The 19,983-nt window shown below is 34.8% G+C and overlaps 1 protein-coding gene across 3 annotated transcripts; it reads right to left on the bottom strand.

Moving 5' to 3' along the window:
- Positions 1–13,045: 13,045 nt before the first annotated feature.
- Positions 13,046–19,680, bottom strand: croc (transcription factor crocodile). 3 transcript variants are annotated; one of them, XR_002430670.3, is made up of 3 exons: positions 18,502–19,674; positions 18,173–18,345; positions 13,046–13,641 (listed from the first exon to the last, which is right to left on the bottom strand). XR_002430670.3 is itself a non-coding variant. In XM_012691222.4 (2 exons), the coding sequence occupies exon 1, from the start codon at positions 19,522–19,524 to the stop codon at positions 18,517–18,519; it is 1,008 nt and encodes a 335-aa protein (XP_012546676.1). In that variant the 5' UTR covers positions 19,525–19,680; the 3' UTR covers positions 13,046–13,641; positions 18,502–18,516. The 3 variants fall into 3 exon arrangements, 2 of the variants coding, with proteins under 2 accessions (XP_012546676.1, NP_001239603.1); XM_012691222.4 differs by lacking the exon at positions 18,173–18,345 and having other exon boundaries at positions 18,502–19,680; NM_001252674.1 differs by lacking the exons at positions 13,046–13,641; positions 18,173–18,345 and having other exon boundaries at positions 18,486–19,524.
- Between the last annotated feature and the right edge of the window lie 303 nt (positions 19,681–19,983).

Here is a 19,983-nt window from a genome sequence, read left to right on the forward strand (position 1 = left end):
CTCGCTGGTGCCGTAGTTATCATTGCTGGGCCGAGCATCGTGAGTTCGATTCTCACATCGGGCAAACATTTATGTGACGGACAGGTTTGTTTGCTTTGTGTATATTTGCTTAATATCCATGTACATATTTAAACGTATATATGTATCTATATCAGCCTCTGATTTCCATAGTACAGGGAATTATAGTTTGAGGTCAAACGATGTGACTCGACTTTTATCTATACTAATATATAAATCTACAGTGGTTTTTCGGATGTTCCGTTATAACTACTGAGCCATGCATCCGATTGACTTGAAACTTGGCATCCATGTAGAAAATACATGTACTTAATGGATAGGCTAATATTTATGAGTGTTGGATTCTCTAATAATAATGACAATAAATAATAATGTTAATTTTAAATTCCCAGTGAAGTGGGCGAGTACGGCTAGTTATTGTTTATAGTTTAGGTTGTATAGTGAGTTTGTCGCTTAATTCAGCACTGAATGATGCTCCACGTAATAAATTACCTTAAAATTGGGTAAACTTTAAAAATAAGAAATTTTGAAAAATAGGAATTGTCTGATTCCCTATTAACTAATTTAACTATTTTACATTACAATTTTCTGTTGTTGTTTATATTATTATTACTCATAATAGCTAGATACTATAGCACAAACAAAGTATTTTTTACAACGCTGTCTTCACTTGGCTCGTCATCTGAGATATTGTTTATGGTGTAATTTTGATGCACATGAAAGCAAACCTTTCTGTTCTACGTAGTGGAATACAGGTGGACTCATTACTAAACACGTATTTTGAACCAAACTTTTCATGTAAAATCATTAGTCTCTATGAAAGTTTACAATACGTATTGTTTCTTTGATCTGTTCTCGCATTTTCATTGTTTCAACTTTGATATTTCTCTTTCTTTTTAACATCTTCGTTAACAATTTTATTATAGGTTATGAAGAAGTTGAATAGATTACTGAAATATTAGGGTTTTTGATTTTTAATATTTAATTGAACCTTTAATAAACTTTCTAATTTATTTAAAATATTAACAAAAAAATTCAATTCAACAAAGTTTTTTAAATTACCATTAAATTTGTGTTCTCATTTTATGAAGCCCAAATTAAAAAAGACAATTTTTTATAGCTAATATCGTAAAATAATAATGACATATATATTACATTAACAATTTACATTAAAGAGAGAGCCGTGTAAATATCAATTGAACTCGGTGTCGTGTGATACACTAAAACAATAAATCATATTGGTGTATTTAGTGATTGGAAACGTAGTACGCGACAGAACGAAAAGAAATTAAAATAACATACGTCGAGGCACTCGGGTCCATATGGGACATGTCCTAGTCTACCCTTTCTGGGCCCACTATTTTTGTAATGACAGTTTGCAGGCGGCAGCACTCATACGCTGTATACGGAGAACAGTACAGTGTAAAGACTACAATTTAAAATTGCTGTTTGCGTGGACCTATAGGTTACTTGACGCTTGTAGCTGAAAATAAGTATTGTACTTTTTGACGAAACATGTTGCTGATAACTCTGTGTCTATAATCTGACGAAGCGTATTGCGGATAATAATATGTACTTTTAGATTATTAAATTACCTTGCATTTTGTATTTAAAATCAAAAGTGCCTTATGCTAGAAGGTTAATTATTCGTTGTTGTCTTGGTTGACAGATGTGACATAAACTCTGCACCGAGTGTGGTCTAGGGTACCTCACTGACATTAACTTGACTTTAAATGTATAGAGCTGCCTAATTTAAGACGTATTTGGACGTAGAGGTGGGTATTTTTGCTATTAAAGAAATATAACATTCTACCACTAAAGCGTCTTATCAAAAACGCTCAAATAAATAATTTGCTTGGAATCTTACTAAATCCACTGATATAGTCGCATAGTGTATATAGTCGCCTTATCCTTCAGATCAAGGCGAGTCATTCGTTCTAGTTTCAATGGTAGAACAGCTTGTGCTGTTTCGAAGGGGCTCCTTCTAAAATACGCTGAAACGGGAAAAAATTTATTTCAGAAAATTCACTTCAGACCCCACATACTCTGGTTGACACTTTCTGCGTTAGTATGTTTTCATAACCGAATAACTGAAAAAAATACAGTTTCAGCAACAAAATCATCCATTAATCTCACTAGCTTTGTTATTTTAAATGATATTTGCTTTTTTAGTAATGAATAATAAGTAATGTCTCCAAACTCGATAACTTTTAATACTGATTTCTGTTACTGAGCGAAAATTTGAAACCGTGCAGTCATTCCCCGCAGCAACGTTCGTACGTTTCAGGGAAACACCTAATTTTATGTAAAAGCTGCAGACGTAAAACTTAGTGAATGAAGTTTTGCGAAAACCATTTTTATATGTATTGTTGCAATAGTGTGCTGAAATCTTGGTTTTGTTGCGTTAAAAAAAAAACTTATGCGTAACTGCGCTTCAATCATTGAGCTTGAGATATTTTTCATCATTTCCTCTTCTCCGATTATCCGCCCATAGTAGTCAATAGTAGTATCAGCAGGCTATAGGAACATGTTACATAACTGCACCTAGTAAGACCTAGTAGGCCTAAGCCTATAAGCCACTGAAATACGGAGAATAGAGGGAATGATATGTGGACTTAACAGGCGTCTTCTGCATATTTCCTGGACAGTCTGCCGTACCAAAGGCCCTAGTTACAATGCTCCCAAAATCTCCGTAATATGCCTACTCAGATAACTTCTACAGTATTTCGGTCATACTACACGTAGAATCGAAGGTGAAATGTGAAATCGACGAAGTGACAAAAGATGGTCCAACCAGATATCGGAAAACCTAGAGATACCCCTCTGAGCCCAACTCTCCATCGAACCGGTAATGATATCGATAAATCCAAATCTTGTACTACATATATACAGTCCAGCCAATACTATGTTTAGTTTGTTTGTTATTGGATACTAAAAGCAGATGAGCCTTATGGCCTATGGACGGCGAGTGATCACCGCCGCTCATTTTAGCAGTGCCAGAAGCACAGCCAAATTTTTGTCTACCGCTGAGGATTCTAATTTATAGGAAGACTGAGCATTTTCATCTCCAAACCGCAACTGACTTCGCTGAGAGACCACGACAATAACAGGATTAAATGGCAGGAGTTAAATTTTTTACCAACACAACCATAAGAATCAAGTTTGAGAATAAAATAGTTTTGTCGAAGGCGTCGTGGCCTACAAGATAAGTCGTCCATTGCATTCGTGTTGAGCGATGCACCGGTGTTCGAATCCCGCAGGCGGCTACCAATTTTTTTAATGAAACACGTACTCAACAAACGTTCACCGATTGACTTCCACGGTGAAGGAATAACATCGTGTAATAAAAATCAAACCCGCAAAATTATAATTTGCGTAATTACTGGTGGTAGGACCGCTTGTGAGTCCGCGCGGGTAGGTACCACCACCCTGCCTATTTCTGCCGTGAAGCAGTAATGCGTTTCGGTTTGAAGGGTAGGGCAGCTGTTGTAACTATACTGAGATCTTAGAACTTATATCTCAAGGTGGGTGGCGCATTTACGTTGTAGATGTCTATGGGCTTCAGTAACCACTTAACACCAGGTGGGCTGTGAGCTCATCCAACCATATAAGCAATTTAAAAAAAACGTAGTGTTTACAGGAGTTGCTATAGCAACTAGATGATTTTATTGGAAAGAATATCTGGAACTGTTGGAGAGAACTGTTTCAAGGCAACGTAACTATCCGGATGAACGGTTGATAGAAGTTGTACAATTCCATTGTATATATAGAATTTTGTAACGTTTTTTGATCAGAGCTTAAAACTACAATTGTCAGTTTGGCAGAGATTCGATTGCTTGCTGTCGTGCTATTTTTCATATTTTTATTTAAATAATTTATTTAGTGCAAATCTTTATTATTCTTTATACAACGACATTGACAGGAGCAGATTATTACGGAGCTGTTTTAACGAAAATTTTGGTATCAACGTATTTTATATTTTTTATATAGAATATTATTTACGTATTGTCAACATAATCATATACGAATAAGTGCGATAGTCAATAGTCTCTCTTCACGAGCACTTTATTGTAGTTTTACGTTTTATATATTTTTAAATGATCACTATTTGTTTGGTACATTACATTTATAGTTGATATTTTATTAATTAGTTTATTTGCCAATGATTTACTTTATCTTGGCACAATTTCTTAATTTGCACACTGTGTATGTTCGTGCTTGTAATTTAATTTGACGATAACAATAAGAAACTTGATTTACTAATAGATTGGTACCCGCTTTGAATCGCGTAGGTACATATTGGACAACATTTCATGACAACATGATCACATAAACAACTGTTGTTTTATGACTAAAGTCTGTTTTGCCTATAAACCAAAGAGTAATCGCTCGTTTTATTATTTGCATGTCTACCGGTTATAACACAATATTCAATTAAAAGGAGGATTCCCGAGAACTTCCTCACTATCAAGTATAGAGTCTCAAAATTGCTTGTTTTCGTTGATTCGATGTTTCGGGATAATTAATATTTCTAAATACGACACGGAATCCGACTAAAGCTTCGGACTTTCTGTCTCCAAACTTATATTTTTCCGTTAGTTATTTATATGAATTACATTCTAATTTTAATGTACACGATAATATTTATCAAAGTTCATTAATCAAAATTCTTTACGTTTATTTAGATCGTTAGCAACAAACACACGCTTCTTGTATTGTGTGGCCGCTACCGCATGATGATGTAAACTTTACAAGTCAAGGATTAATAGTATAGTTTATTTTAAAAGGTCTTTATTTATTTATTTAACAAGTGCTTAGTAACGTAAACTAAACGTTAGTTTGGTGGGCGATACCCGAACCGAGACGCGAACCCGGCGGCGAGGCGACGTCGATACGTTATTAACGCTTCATTTAAATAATTAATTTCGTTATAGTTAATTTACGAATGCAAAACAAATATTATTATATATTATTGTAAACATTATAGCGAAAATTAAATAATCGTATGTATTAAAATGTTATCGATAATGAGAAAATAATTAAAAAAATATATTTTTGATTCATCCGTTCATCTATTTACAGAGAGTCAAACATTAAATAGTCCACGGCCTTTTTTATGCTCTGTGTGTATACGGATTTCTTTTTTTTGTCTACAGAACTACAGACAATCTTTAATATTATTATTAAAAAAAAAAGTGAAATGAACTGTTTTCTTATCTTTTCAAAGACCAAACGTGCGAAACGAAAGAGAAAATAAAATTAATTAATTGAATCTAAATCACGAGTTGTCGGTGATTATATTATAAATGAATTCGATTATCGTTTTATCAAATGCATAAATGGTTAGAGCTTTTCGAATCGAGAACAAGTTGTTTGAAAGGGCGGCATACGGTGTTACGGTGGCCAGTTCCGTGCCAAATTAGACTCGATAAACTAAATATTTATCTAAGTTTCAATATAAACGTAGTAGGAGGTGAGATAGCCGTCAAATTGCTTTCCGACTAGACTGCGGGTGGCTTCGGCCTGTTTCTCGGATTACAGTCGCCATCTTTTCCCTTTTCACAAAATAACTAAACGTTTTAACTTGATGCGGGGAGTTCTTAATTTTATTAGAAACGAAATTTGTCCACAAAATGGATTGTTGATTTTGAATTGTGAAAGTTGACAACGGAATAAAGTTACCGGGGCCACTTAAAAAATTTTTCTGTTTACCCTTCTAATGATACCTTCTATAAGTACATAATTTAATTTTAAAATTTCTGTCTAAAAGGGTGATTCTTTTAGATCTAATTTTAGTTTTCTGTTGCTAATTGATTGCGTGTTAGTTCGAAGTTTAGGTATATACATATGTGAATAAATTCTTTGGGATTTGGTATTTATACCTAATAAATAGTAGAGGTTTGTTATTACATATAATCTTAAGTAGGTATGCCGAATTTCAAATAAAATTTCAATAACATTTCGTGTTATATTAAAATCGGTAGTGAACATTACATTCACAATTTACATTGGAAATGTAGTTTTCTAGTCGGTTTACTGCAGTTAAGTGTCATTTAATCTCCACTCCCAACAGGCAGGGAGAATCCCTGTGGCATCAATAAAGTAAGCAAATGACAGTTTTGACAGCTAGAGGCGTGCTGCGAAGGGGAGCCAAACCAAAAGGGCGTGAGTTCCATTTTAGATCAAATAAAGGGTCTTTTCAAATACAATAAGGTCAGTGCGGTTATTAAAAAAAATATGCGATATTTTTTTTATTGTCCTTGTAGGCGGACGAGTATGCAGCCCACCTGATGGTAAGTGGTTCCGTCACTTATGAACCTCAGTAATACCAGGGGCAGAGCTAAGCCGCTGCCTACCGAAGTACTCTCCACAAGATTCGTAAACATTATAATATAATACATAGTGTAATTTTATAGTTAACCTTGCGCAAGTTTGTAAGCTTGACGACACCATACGAATGCTCGGGTTCTCTCTGATCTGATCTGATCGTCATCACAGGTGAGAGTCATGAAGTGCTTAGTATGGACTCTGAATACACTTCCTAAGCGACCAGTTGGATTCAGTCTTGCATTCAGGATTTCGTTAATTTTTGTCAAATCCTGCTATTAAGCAGACCTTGTTCATGATGAGGTTAGGAATGCTTTGTATTAACCTCTTTAGTTATAAAACTAATTATATATTTTAAGTGGATTGTTCACAATAAGTCATGTCAAAAATACAGTTTTATGAATGAAGTAAAAAAAAATATATCAATTTTTCGTAAAAGCCTTATCATTTTCAATATTGCACAAAAATCGCTACCTACTCTAACTTTAAAATATGATCCACTATTCTCTGTATTATCCCAATTCACCTTAAAATAGTAACGAGAGATACAAATGATATTAGACATTAAACATATAGTATTGTATTTTAGACTTAGCAAATTAGACTTTTTTTTTGGAAATGTCGACATTTTTTTTATCTTAATACTTAGATAGGTGGACAAACTCACAGCCCACCTGGTGTTAAGTGGTTACTGGAGCCCATAGACATCTACGACGTAAATGCGCCACCCACCTTGAGATATAAGTTCTAAGGTCTCAGTATAGTTACAACGGCTACCCCGGCCTTCAAACCGAAACGCATTACTGCTTCACGGCAGAAATACGCAGGGTGGTTGTACGTACCAGCGCGGACTCACAATAGGTTCTACACTCAGTAATTACGCAAATTATAATTTCGCGGAATTGATTTTTATTACACGGTGTTATTCCTTCACCGTGGAAGTCAATCGTGAACATTTGGTACGTATTTCATTACAAAAATTGGTACCCGCCTCCGGGATTCGAACACCGTTGCATCGCTAGATACGAATGCATCGGACGTCTTATCCTTTAGGCCACGACGACTTCATGTCTACATGATCTGCCAAAGAAAACACTTGTAGACTACTTAATTCGATCTAGTTAAATAATAATTGTATTTAGTTCCTTCAATGAAATTTTAATAATTAATGTTTGTATATTTGTTCGTTCATGAAATGCTTGTGCGTATTACTCGATTCAATCCAAACTTTGTACCACTTTTGTTGGTACCTAACTCGAGTTTGGTTTTTTAATGATATCTTTATGGTAGGTTACGCGGTAGTGATATTAACAAATTATTGTTTTTTTTTATACAGTTACTGACGGAGAATAGCGGAAAGTTGACCGGGAGTCTAAAGTAAAAAAATACTGGCACGAAATAGTGAAAAATTTATTAAAAACACAGCGAAATATTATTCGTAAATTGGAGTATTCTTCAATCGGCCAATAAAACTCTCATGTAAAATTGAAATACATAATTTCATTATGTTTGTAATACTACAACAAGTGATGTGTAAGAACGAATCCGGCGGTTATATCCGGGCCGGTCGTAATTCAAACGGGCGGATTATTTTGTAATATGTTGAAGTATGGTGTATGATACATGAGTACGGCGCGCCGAGCCGTTGCCGCTGCGGTGCATCGCCACTCGCCTCCGGACTATTAGAGCCATTGTATAAACAAAGGATTAAATTATCGCGTTAAGACAGAGATAATCCATACAGATGAGATGGTTGTTGACCTTCGATCTCCGGGAAAGTATAGCGGGCTGACTCATTTCGGGTTATTTTAAAATCTTCAAGAATTATTGTGATAGGTAGTCTCGTAAAAATGGACGATAGTTTTACGTCTATGTCGATAAAGCCCCGTTGTAAATTGTGTTTTGAAATCGTTTTCTCATGTGAAATCATATCTTAGTTATGTATATATTGTACGTACCTACTTAGAGATTAAAATAAATGTACACAGAATTTCCTTTGACCAATGTTGTAAAAATTCACGGATACGTACATTTACCTGTTTGTACGAGACTTACCATTCTAAACAAATAGAATATGTGCCAATATCAACACTGGTGTTTTAGAAAAACAATAAACAGACAGATTCGGTTCACTGACCGATACAGTGGGTTGTCTGCCAAAACAAGCACCCCTTACCTTACACAATGTACACTGAGATGTGAATGTAAATTTTCGGAATGAAGTTTAAATAAATAAATATTACCTAGGCGGGGGCCGCCTAGCCAAACGTCGCGTGGTGGATCGCGCTCCTCACGGTCAACAACCAACCGGCTTCTTCTGCAGATCTCATTAAATTAATTTATTTCATTTTCAATCATAAAATAAAGTATACGTAATACCCAACTATGTATAATAATTCCGAAAACAAAACATAAGTAATCAAAAAAATTATATTAACTATATGTATACTATAACTATATATGTATATACGTACGTAACTGAATTTGTCTTGTCTTGAAAATAAATAAATAAATATTTAGTTCGGTTCTGCTGACGTATTACGATTAGCTATCGATATTATAATATAATTTGTAAGGTGGAAATCTCTACCTTAAGAGAACTTCTTCAAAATAATGCAATAATTATAGTCGCACCTAAGAGCGTATTTAAGATCCAAAGCACTTAGTTTAGAAATTCAGTATCCAACCGAAGCCATCATAATCAAGCCCTGTCTATCATCCCACAAAATAGTCAATCCAGTAGGAATAGTAGACATCAAGAATCACATTAGTGGATACTTTAAAGAAATATATAGGTGATCAAGAAAGATGGGATCGACATCTGTGGACTCCGGATACCGCTTAATAACTGGAATGTTCGAATACTCGTCTGCTTTCCTGTGACAAGAAAAATACTCTATGTAGGTATACCAGGAGACCAACGCGGGTGGTGTGGCATCAAATTAACGTTCAAGTTTGACGAAGAGTTGTCACAACCACCAGCTAATGTAAGAATACCCCTGACTTTACATTATTATAGACTGACGTACAAAACAAATAAGCTGGATCGAGGGAGCTTTGCTCGTCACGACTCAGCTTCTTCAATAGACTTGTTTTTTTTTTTTTCGTTCACTTCGGAATGCGAGATTCGGCCATTGAGTGCCACCTGACAGCTGAATTGAGTTTTTTTTTACTTCTTTTTATTTATACTAATTATCGCTTGTTAGTTAGTCTGAGTTTCTTCTGAACGGGTACCGTTGATTTTTTAGTGTATTCTTTATTACTAACGAAGGCAATGATCCACCTAATGATAAATGGCTGCCGTCGTCAAATATCGGAAAAGTCAGGAGCACAGTTCTGCGCCGCTATCCACTGCCCACTGGTAAACAACGTGGAAAAAGTAATTTAAAAAAAAAGTTCAAAAAATTGGTCCGCAGCCGTTGGCCTTATTTTGGTGGCGGCTTTTTATAACTCTTCATGGCAATTATATTGAATATATCTCATGTATTTCAAGATTTATTATGTTTAACGTTTTCTTTTATTATACGTAGATTAGTGCGACCCACAAATCGGAATCCATTAATGCGTAGCGTACTGTAAAATTGATTTTAAAATCAAATAGCCAACCCGTTATGTAGTACAAGTAGTAGTAAGTCGGGGCCGAAGCTGGACGAGCGCACTCTTCCGACTCCCGGCTCGGGGGCATCGAAGCTTTGACTTCGTGCCTCAACGTAAGCACTCAATGTCTGATGTCCATGGGCACCAGCAACAACTTAATAATTAGGAGCACAGATGTAGGCCTCTTTCAACATTTTATTCTGGAAATTAATGAACGATATCTAATACCAGTATCCAGTACTAGACGTTTTAGTTTGGTTTTGGAATTTTATTTAGATATTTATTAATTTTTTGATAATTTTCAAATGTTCCCCTCTCCCTATTCAAGAGACTCAAGCTTTCTCTTGTTTAATGAGCGTCGGAAACAGATACTAGATCCCGAATGCCAAATATCTTTAGCATAGATGCTGACTTGAATCGGGTATCAAACCCAACCCTTGTTAGAGTAGCTAAGCTTACTAGCCGTTAGACTAGAAGCGAGGTCAAGGACTAATAAATTATCATTAACTAAATATGACTCGAGTTTTCACCCGCTACAAATATTTGAATGGAATCTTGGAACAATAGTTCAACATGTTGTATATTTGCTGGACTTTAACAAATACTACTGACATTTTAATTTTTTTTTTTTTATTGCTTAGATGTGTGGACGAGCTCACAGCTAACACCTGGTGTTAAGTGGTTACTGGAGCCCATAGACATATACAACGTAAATGTGCCACACACCTTGAGATATAAGTTCTAAGATCTCAGTATAGTTACAACGGCTGCCCCACTCTTCAAACCGAAACGCATTACTGCTTCACGGCAGAAATAGTCGGGGCGGTGGTACCTACCCGTGCGGACTCAGAAAAGGTCTTACCAGCAGTAAAAAAACATTTACTTACAATGATCATTAATTAATTCTGTACCTGTTACGATGAGTTATATTAAAATTGATTCTGTCTTAAATTAACGAATAAACAAATGAGTTACGCAAAATAGATTATTTAGGCTCACTTCCTCATATCATTAAGGGCGTACTGTTTTACTATAGAGTGAAAATAGTAGGTACATGTAGGTTGTTGAAAAAAAATATGTTGTAAGCTTTACTCTTTCTTTATTGCACTATGTGGATGCGGCCCCAGTCTACTAATTCTAGGTGGTTGGTGGATTTTTTTATTATTGCTTAGTTGGTGGTACGAGTTCACGCCGACCTGATGTTAAATAGTTACCGTAGCCCATAGACATCTACAACGTAAACGCCACCTACCTTGACATAATAATATAGGTTCTAAGGTCTCCGTTTTTACAGTACCCAAACCCGTAGACATCACGGCGTAGCTAAATAACGCCACTCAGCTTAATGTAATACCAAAAAAAAACGAGATCACTCTATTTATTTATTGTATTCTATCGTTTAGAATTTATAGTTTTCGTGGTCATCGGCGATAAACGTAAAGTTTTAGTTCAGTTGTCAAACTTTCAATTTGTTGAACCAGGCTACGTTGCACAACTACCGCGTGTGGTCGAAATTCCTTCAGCTAATAAGTGCTTTTCGTATGGCGAAATCATACGCATGTGTGTACATTTTTTAGTTACACAAATAACCCTTTTCTCCTGTTTACGATAGTGCCTTTACTAAACTTATAAAAGTTTATTATGCTACCAAATTTTTTTTCAGCCCACGCATGTTCACTTCTGGATATGGGCGATAATTTATTTTTAATAAAGATTTTGATAATTAAGTAATAAAGTTTATTCGTCTCCGATAGCTAGAAGACAGATATAAAAAACTATTGATAAGATAAAACGAACATTGTATGCCGCGTAAATGTACCTATAGCTATGTTTTGACAAAAATGAAAATGTGGTTTTTGTTTTAATTAAAAAATTTAATATGATTTGAGATTTTTATGACTGTGGGAAAACTTTCGCCCGTTTCAAATATTTGGCAAAAGAAACTAATCTTAAACAAACACTATTGCTACTCAGCTATTTTTTATTCAGCGCGAAATTCCCATTATTTTATCTACGACATCAATATTTATAGTTATTTAGGCTTTCTTGCAGTGAAACTTATTTCTTTGAGTTTAATGTTATTTATAGGTGATCGTTATTTGTTTCTAGACAAAGTGTTTCTGCAAATCCATTTAGGTATATTAAATCTTAAAACTAGTCTAACTTTTATTTTATCTATTTATTTTAAATTATACTGCCACAATTTGCAAGTCTTTTTAATATTTAGTAAAGTTGTCGTATTGTATGATACTTAATTAAGTATAATTTAAAGACCAACTTTTTGTTGTTTTCTATGTTTATCTATACTTTGAGTGTTTAATGCTAATTTAGTTCGCACTTTTCTTTATAATATACCTATGTATCCTAGTTGCTTAAGTAGTATTATAATGGAAGATAATAATTTATACAATTAAATAATTTCATTTTTACTCAATATGTAGTATTAGTAGTAGTACAGTATGCGATCAGTACCAATTCGTGACAACTCGATTGTCATACTACTTCAGTGTTTTTTTTTTATATTAAAGTCAAACGAGATATTCCAAGAAACTTGACCGGTTGTTCCTTCCACGGTTTGATTGAGTGATGATTCGTTAAAATCCATCGAATATCGAGCCGACCAAGTGGCCACTTCTGGGCCTCGCTTCATTCACACACAACAAACAAGCTAAAATTACTTTAACTATAAGTAATCATTCGAGATCTTTCGGAGAACGTTTCAGAATTCGAAATTTTTAAAAAGTATTTTTCTTTTTTTTTTGGTGTTGATAAAATGTTTTCTTACACAGGTTGCATTGCGTCATTTTTATCTATGTCAGGCATATTTTTAATAAATAAAATTTACTGCAGTATTTTTGAGAGTTCGACCTTATGTCTGTCTCTAGGTGGGTGGCGGTGTCCACTTAATATCAGGTAAGGCTGTGAGCTAGTAAGCCCATTTAAAGCAACAACAAATAATTTGTATAGTTATAAGAAAAATTGTATCTTTTATTTCTGTGTGGACAATTCAATTTAGTACAATTCTACTCGTAAACGTAACCTATTGGTGGATCTAAAATGTAAATGAACAAAATATATGTAAATGTAAAAAAATGAAAACCAGTTTAGATTGCGTCATCCTTGTATAATTACTTATTAATCATATAAGTAGGTAAAGGTATGCATTGTCAGTGTTCACTATATTAATTACATCGTGACATCCATGAATTACTACATTTTTACTTAGAAAACACAACAATAGACTAGAATATCGGCACATTCTTTTAATTTGCTCTACATCTCATCTCTCTTATACACGGGTGTACAGAAAAAAAGTTAATATTTAGCTAACATTAACTATTATATACAAATACATTCGTTTACAATATAACGTACCTCGCACTGTACAGTTCGATCGGACAGTTAACACTGAAATAACTTCGATACTATCATCAAAAAATCGCTAATACACATCGGAATTATATTAAGCATCTTAAAATAGAATAAGTCCACTAATGAACAAATATACATACTAATAATAAGTCTTCTGACACTGTCGAATATCTCGCAAGATATCTGTACATATATAGAAGCGTGTTCATAAATAATACGTGTCCGTGAATTTGTATCACTTGTTAGTCCACACAAGAAGCCAGTTCCGTTGCGGAACGTTGAATTTCGTTTTCCGGTTGCGTTTTGCTCAACACCCGTTCATTGTACCTGCGACAAAAGAGAAAAATCGTAAACATAAAAAACGTAAAACTAAAGAGGTCTGAATGTACTCAAAGTGATTCCCAACTTCGAGACGAAGTATTGTCACCTTCTTAAATTAAATGAAGTAGTGAATTAGACAATATATATCAGTAAGTACTTTCGCATACTTTTCATCGCAATTAGCGATCATAAAAAAAAACATTTTAACGAAATGCACTCACACAGTAATAATATACATTATTATTTAATAAATATTTAAAACCACATTTCTCTCTGTGTGTAGTTAGAACGTATTTAAAGTAACAACGATTCTCTTAAAACAAATAAATTTCTATGAAATTATAATATTAAAAATAAACAGAACATATGTCTGTAAACCGAAAATTAAAATATCGAATCAAACGTATAAGCTATACTAAAACTTCTAAATGCGAATGAACCATTAATGAGTGAATTATGTACGTATGTATACAAAATATTCATTGAAGTGTGTGAAGTGTGAATCACAAGTGAAGTGATTTGTAAAAGACTTCTGTGTATATGAAAATATGAAAAAAAAACCTAGAAGTATAACTTCTCCGCGTCTACGCACTGACTGGAGCACAATTCATACGTTAAACTTACCCAAGCATAGTAATATCATAATTTACTGTATTTAGACAGTTCTGAAAAATAAAAAACAAGGAAAATGGTCCTATATTTATTTTCCTATATACTTTATTTATCCATTTCTGTTTAAAGTGATAATTAACTTATCGATGAAAATATGGCACGAAATGTAAAAATAAACTTACTTTTACGTTTCAATACATTTCAGACGATATAATCTTTGTTTTATATTTTGTGTAGTAGATATTGTGCCAATATTAACATTTTGGACTAGTGAAAATGTTAATAGATAGCTAAAACTTTGTAGTTACAAGTATTAAATAAATAATAATGAAAAATAATGTAATAATTATTTATTCTTCAATAATAATAATAAAATATTATATAGCGAGTCTAAAACTGAACAGAAGATGGGGATTAAACCATAGAAGGTTGATGCATATATTTCGGAGCGCTTAGTCGAATCAAGGACTTAACTGATCTGTTTACCTTGTTATATATTTAATTTTAATTAGAATAAACAACAAACATGAAAACATGTTTTTCATTTAATTTTGCACAATGCAGATGCAACTAATCATTTTTTGAGTACAACACCACCTATATACTAAAAATGTAATTTCCTTTATCTTTTAGATTTTTCTATATAGACTTTCTACGTACTTTATTATTTTACTTTTTAGGTGCTCGCTTTTTAACGAGTTTGCTTCTCAATTACAGGTTTAATAGATTAAGTAAGATATGATTGATTCAATTTCCATTTAAATTCTTATTTATGTTAACAGATAGGTATAGACATTAGAAAAAATTAGTTAAAATTCGTTTTAAATAAACTAAAAACAATGGAATTTAAATTAAGCCAAACACAGTTCAATAGATAGTCAGAAACGTAATTTATATTTAAGTTTTAAAAGAAACTGTAATCAAGCATCCAGCAAATCATACATTTAGCACAAAATATGCGCCGTGAATTCCCGAATGTATGTTCTAAAAATATATATTATTATAAATAAAATTACTGGAATATACTAACGAAGTAATACTTATATTATATTAAATAAATAATAATAATATTATCATTACTAAGTTTTACATATGAATTGTGCTCCGGTCAGTCCAGCTTAATATATTAATATATATTAATATGTATTATTACCTATCTGCTATTTAAATTAACTTTATTGTATTTACACAGTTAAAATTTTGATATAATTAATAATAAGCACTATAAAGCATTTACTTGAATTAAAAACTAATATTTCATTAAAACGCCGGTTCGTTGTAATTCTATTATTGATAGTAAAAATAGGAAAAAAAGAAGTTTATTTTCCAAATTGATCAAAATTATTCCTTTTTTCATTAAAACAAAATTAACGTTACCGTCTATTTGTTTTATTATAAAACTAATATTTCTAGGACCCATTAAGTTGAATTTGATCTTACGTAATAAAACAATAAGCTAGCTATGTTTAGAGAAATTATAAAGATGTAAGTCAAAATAAATAACTTCACATTTCGCTTTGAAACTTGAAGCGAAAAAATATATTTGTTATCCACAAATAATACTACCTGACCTACTGTAAAACAACCCGAACTTTTACGTTAAGCCATTGTAACATAGATAAGATTATTGTTGGGCACAGAATCCGGACGTATTTGACAGATTACCTATTTTTATCTCGTATTTTGCGTACTCTTCCGCTTTTAGGGAATTTTTTGCGCATAAAATTTTAGCTGTAAAATAAAGCTTTTATTAACTGGCTACTGCTGATCTTAACGTTTAAAGCAATTATTTTCCTCGCTTTTACATACCTACATATAGGCTATAGATATTAAAGTAAAACCCACAAATAAACGCGCGCACACACACACACATTTGTTATGTATAATTGGTAGTATTGTGGTATATAAAGTGCTTTTATGGAAGAGTGGAGTCTCCTAGTACAGGCTTGCATGCTTAAAAGGAGACTCCAATCATTGTAGTGTTTTGACTTGCTTTAGAAAATAAAGTATTTTTGTACTTTTTTACATATACATTGGAAAACATTACGATTATCATTAATAGAATTTACTACAATAGATAGTTGTACAAAAAATATAGCAATTAGAATACAATACTTTATTGGGATCGACTGTAATCTTTTGGCCGATCTTTATAACTCGAACGCAAAGTTCACGAAGCCGCGTCACATACATACAACACGTATGTAGGTTACGTCCACAAAATATTACAACCGCAAAAGTTATAGCCTTACTAGCCATAAAAAAGAAATCGTATATTGTTATTAAATGTGCTTATGAAAACAACACTAAAATTTTAAATTACCCATAACGTGCACTGCGATTCGGCCAAACACAATCCGAGACATAATAAACAAGATTGTATATTTTTCGTTGTTTTATGAAAGTCTATAGTGTGCTGAAACCTAATATATTTATGGATTGTTACGGCGGCGATTTCAGTATGTACCTACTATATACATAGACACGCGTTTTCCGCAGAATTAGTACTGAAGAATATATCTAAACAAATTTATTCTATATCTATTATTGGTGGTAGGACCTCTTGTTAGTCCGCACAGGTAGGCACCACCGCCCTGCTTATTTCTGCCGTGAAGCAGTAATTAATGCGTTTGAGTTTGAAGGGTGGGGCAGCCGTTGTAACTATATTGAAACCTTAGAACTTAATAATTATATCTCAAGGTGAGTGGCAGCATTTACGTGGTAGATGTCTATGGGCTCCAGTAACCACTTAACACAAGGTGGGCCCGTCCACACATCCATGTAATAAAAAAATAAAAATCTGATTTTTACTAAAAATATTACTTTTGTGTTACATAGCTCTATATATTTTATTTTATTCTTTGTATTTGAAATATATCTCTTCAAATCTTAGTATAATTCAAATATAAATAATAAAGATCGACTTGTAGGTGTATAGTCCCTACTAAAAGTTATAACATTCAACCCATTAAATAAATTTTTTAATTCATATTGTAAAATTAACATTTAGATGTACTGAAATAAAACACCCAAAAAGAAAACAAAATTAAACCGCATAGTTAGTAATTATATTTTAGATATCTTTAAATCACATACAAATTACTCTCAGCCGATGAACATCTTCGTTGCATAGGTACATTTTGAATGTTAAATTTTTTGTACTAAATGAAACAGCACTTGGTCACCAGATGGTCAATTCTGTTGTTTGACGGATAGAATCCAGAAACAACAGACAAATGTACACAGTTTTATCACTTCCGAGAGCTTCACATTCGTAAACAAGCACACGGTTTAGCTTATAGTCAAACGACATTAACTTTGATGTCATTATGGCTTTGTAAAGTGTAATGGACCTGATTTTATTATTGTTCACGTGCTGTTCGCGGTTGTTTGCGGCATCTAAAGCTTTTAATGATTAATTAATGAAGATGTGCTTTTTACAATCGTATTTTTTTGTTTAATCTCTATATATAAAAATGAATTGCTGTTCGTTAGTCTCGCTAAAACTCAAGAACGGCTGGACCGATTTGGCTAATTTTGGTCTAGAATTATTCGTGGAAGTCCAGAGAAGTTTTAAAAGGTAGATAAATATGAAAACGCTCGGAATTAAATAATAATAACAATTTTGTTTTTCCTTTGATGTGTCCCCCGTCGGACGGATTCTTTTGTTTGTTTTAAGTTTATTTTATATGAAAATTTAGGTTTTTTATTTATCGATTGAGGCACTACGAAGTCTGCCGGGTCAGCTAGTTACTTAATAAAAATTAGTGTATCTGTTGTTATACACTTTCATTGTCTTTTACGGTTCTAATTTTTAAGGATTTTGTATTATTATTTTTAGATTTTTATTTATTTTCGTTATTTTTATCGTATGTGTATCGAAGGGATCTAACTCTGTATTCGTAGATGGGAAGTTACAACATACCTATAGGTGTAATCGAAGCGGGAGGCGGCAGGGTCGGCCGCCGATCTGTAAACAGTGGTTATCGACGCGCCGCCACTTGCCTTCGTGGCATCTCCGGCTAATGCTCTATATTTATCCGCGCTGGAACTGACGCGTGCGGCTAAATCCGTTCGGCGCCGTACGATGTCGGCTTTCTGCAACGACAACATCGTCACGAAGCGTCCCTAGGCACCACGGGTCCGTCCATTATCACGAGGACCGGATCCAGTGCCCAACTCGCCCAGCGGAATTCGCTACCGCAAAAAAATGTCGCAAGCGCAGCAAAAGAATAAAAATATACAATAGCTTACCTGAAGTATTTCACTTCAATAGGACTTGTGTGCCGGAGCGGGTGCAGCAGCCACACACGCCTGGTGGTGGTAGTAAGACGGCGCCGGCGTGCGATAGTGGTGATGCGGCGGCGACGCGCGGTAAGCTTCCGGCGGTGGCGAGCCTCCCCGAAACCCAGCCAACTGACAGCTTGGTGGTTCAAATAAATCACGAAAAGCCGGCGGGAGTTGCTCGGCCGGAGGCTCGGGTGCTGTATACCATCCCGATGTGGCTGCACGAAAATCTTCTGCCGCTAAAGAATACGGCTGCGGAGAACAGTACACCGCAGACGGCGGCAATCTCGGTTCATTGAATTCGTCAATCGAATCTACTGGCTTATCGTATCTTGTGCATTCTGCGCCGGGTTCCCTCTTCGGTCGGCACTCAAAAATCCGTGGTTTTACATCAGGTTTGACGTCACGTTGCTGTCCGAGAGCATCAGCTGCCGATAACGCTTCTTGTGCGGCGAGCGCCTCCTGTGCTTGTTGAAGTTGCTGTTGTCGCTTAAGTGCTTCTTCTTTTTCCTTTAAAGCATCTTTTTTCTTGAAACGGCGCCGCCGCCTTAGATATGAACCGTTATCGAACATGTTATACGAATCTGGGTCTAATGTCCAATAACTACCTTTACCAGGTTTTTTATCGTCTCTGGCTACTTTAACAAAACACTCGTTGAGGCTTAAGTTGTGTCTTATAGAATTTTGCCATCCTTGTTTGTTTTCTCTATAATAGGGAAATCGCTCCATGATAAACTGATAAATACCATTCAACGTGATGCGCCGCTCTGGTGCATTCTGTATTGCCATCGCAATAAGGGCTATGTACGAGTATGGCGGTTTGACCATGTCTTTCGGTGCCCCCACATGCTGCTGATGCGGGTGGAGGTACGGGGCTCCATAACCATAGCGATATTGTTCATAAGCGTATGGTGCGACGCCGGCTGAATATCCACCGGCCGCACCACCGCGGTACGCATATGGGCTTTGTTCACCGAAAAGAGCATGCATTTTGTAAGTTAAAGTTCACTGCGACGACATGCTCACACCGAAACCACTGAAACCTCGACGCGTTGCTCGTTCGGCAACAAAACGATGACTGACTGATTTTGTTTAGATTCACAACAAGGCCCGTTTACATAGCGGACGCTAAACGAGAGACGAATGAACGGTGTCGTGGGCGCTACCGCATAGCGTGACGTAGCACACCGGGGCCCCGCCTTGCAAATCCCCGTCTCGTTCCTACTGCCTACCAAAGAGCACACTGTCTCTCTCGTGTAGTCACAACGTGTTAAGCGGGGCGGAGCCAAAGGCACTGGGCCGCGGCCCGGGGCAGAACCCGTGTGCTAATGCGGTTCGGCCCAATTGTAATACCACTCACCCTATCTCAAGAGCCCCGAGCACTGTCACCCATTGTCGCCCACATCGATCAAATTCATTGTTCCATTGCTATACCATATTTTTGAAAAT

This window comes from Bombyx mori, chromosome 1, assembly GCF_030269925.1.
Source record: "Bombyx mori chromosome 1, ASM3026992v2".
Classification (NCBI taxonomy): domain Eukaryota; kingdom Metazoa; phylum Arthropoda; class Insecta; order Lepidoptera; family Bombycidae; genus Bombyx; species Bombyx mori.

Bases quoted from the DNA above. Each gene is read 5' to 3' on its own strand.
- croc (XM_012691222.4), bottom strand. From the start codon at position 19,524: ATGCATGCTCTTTTCGGTGAACAAAGCCCATATGCGTACCGCGGTGGT.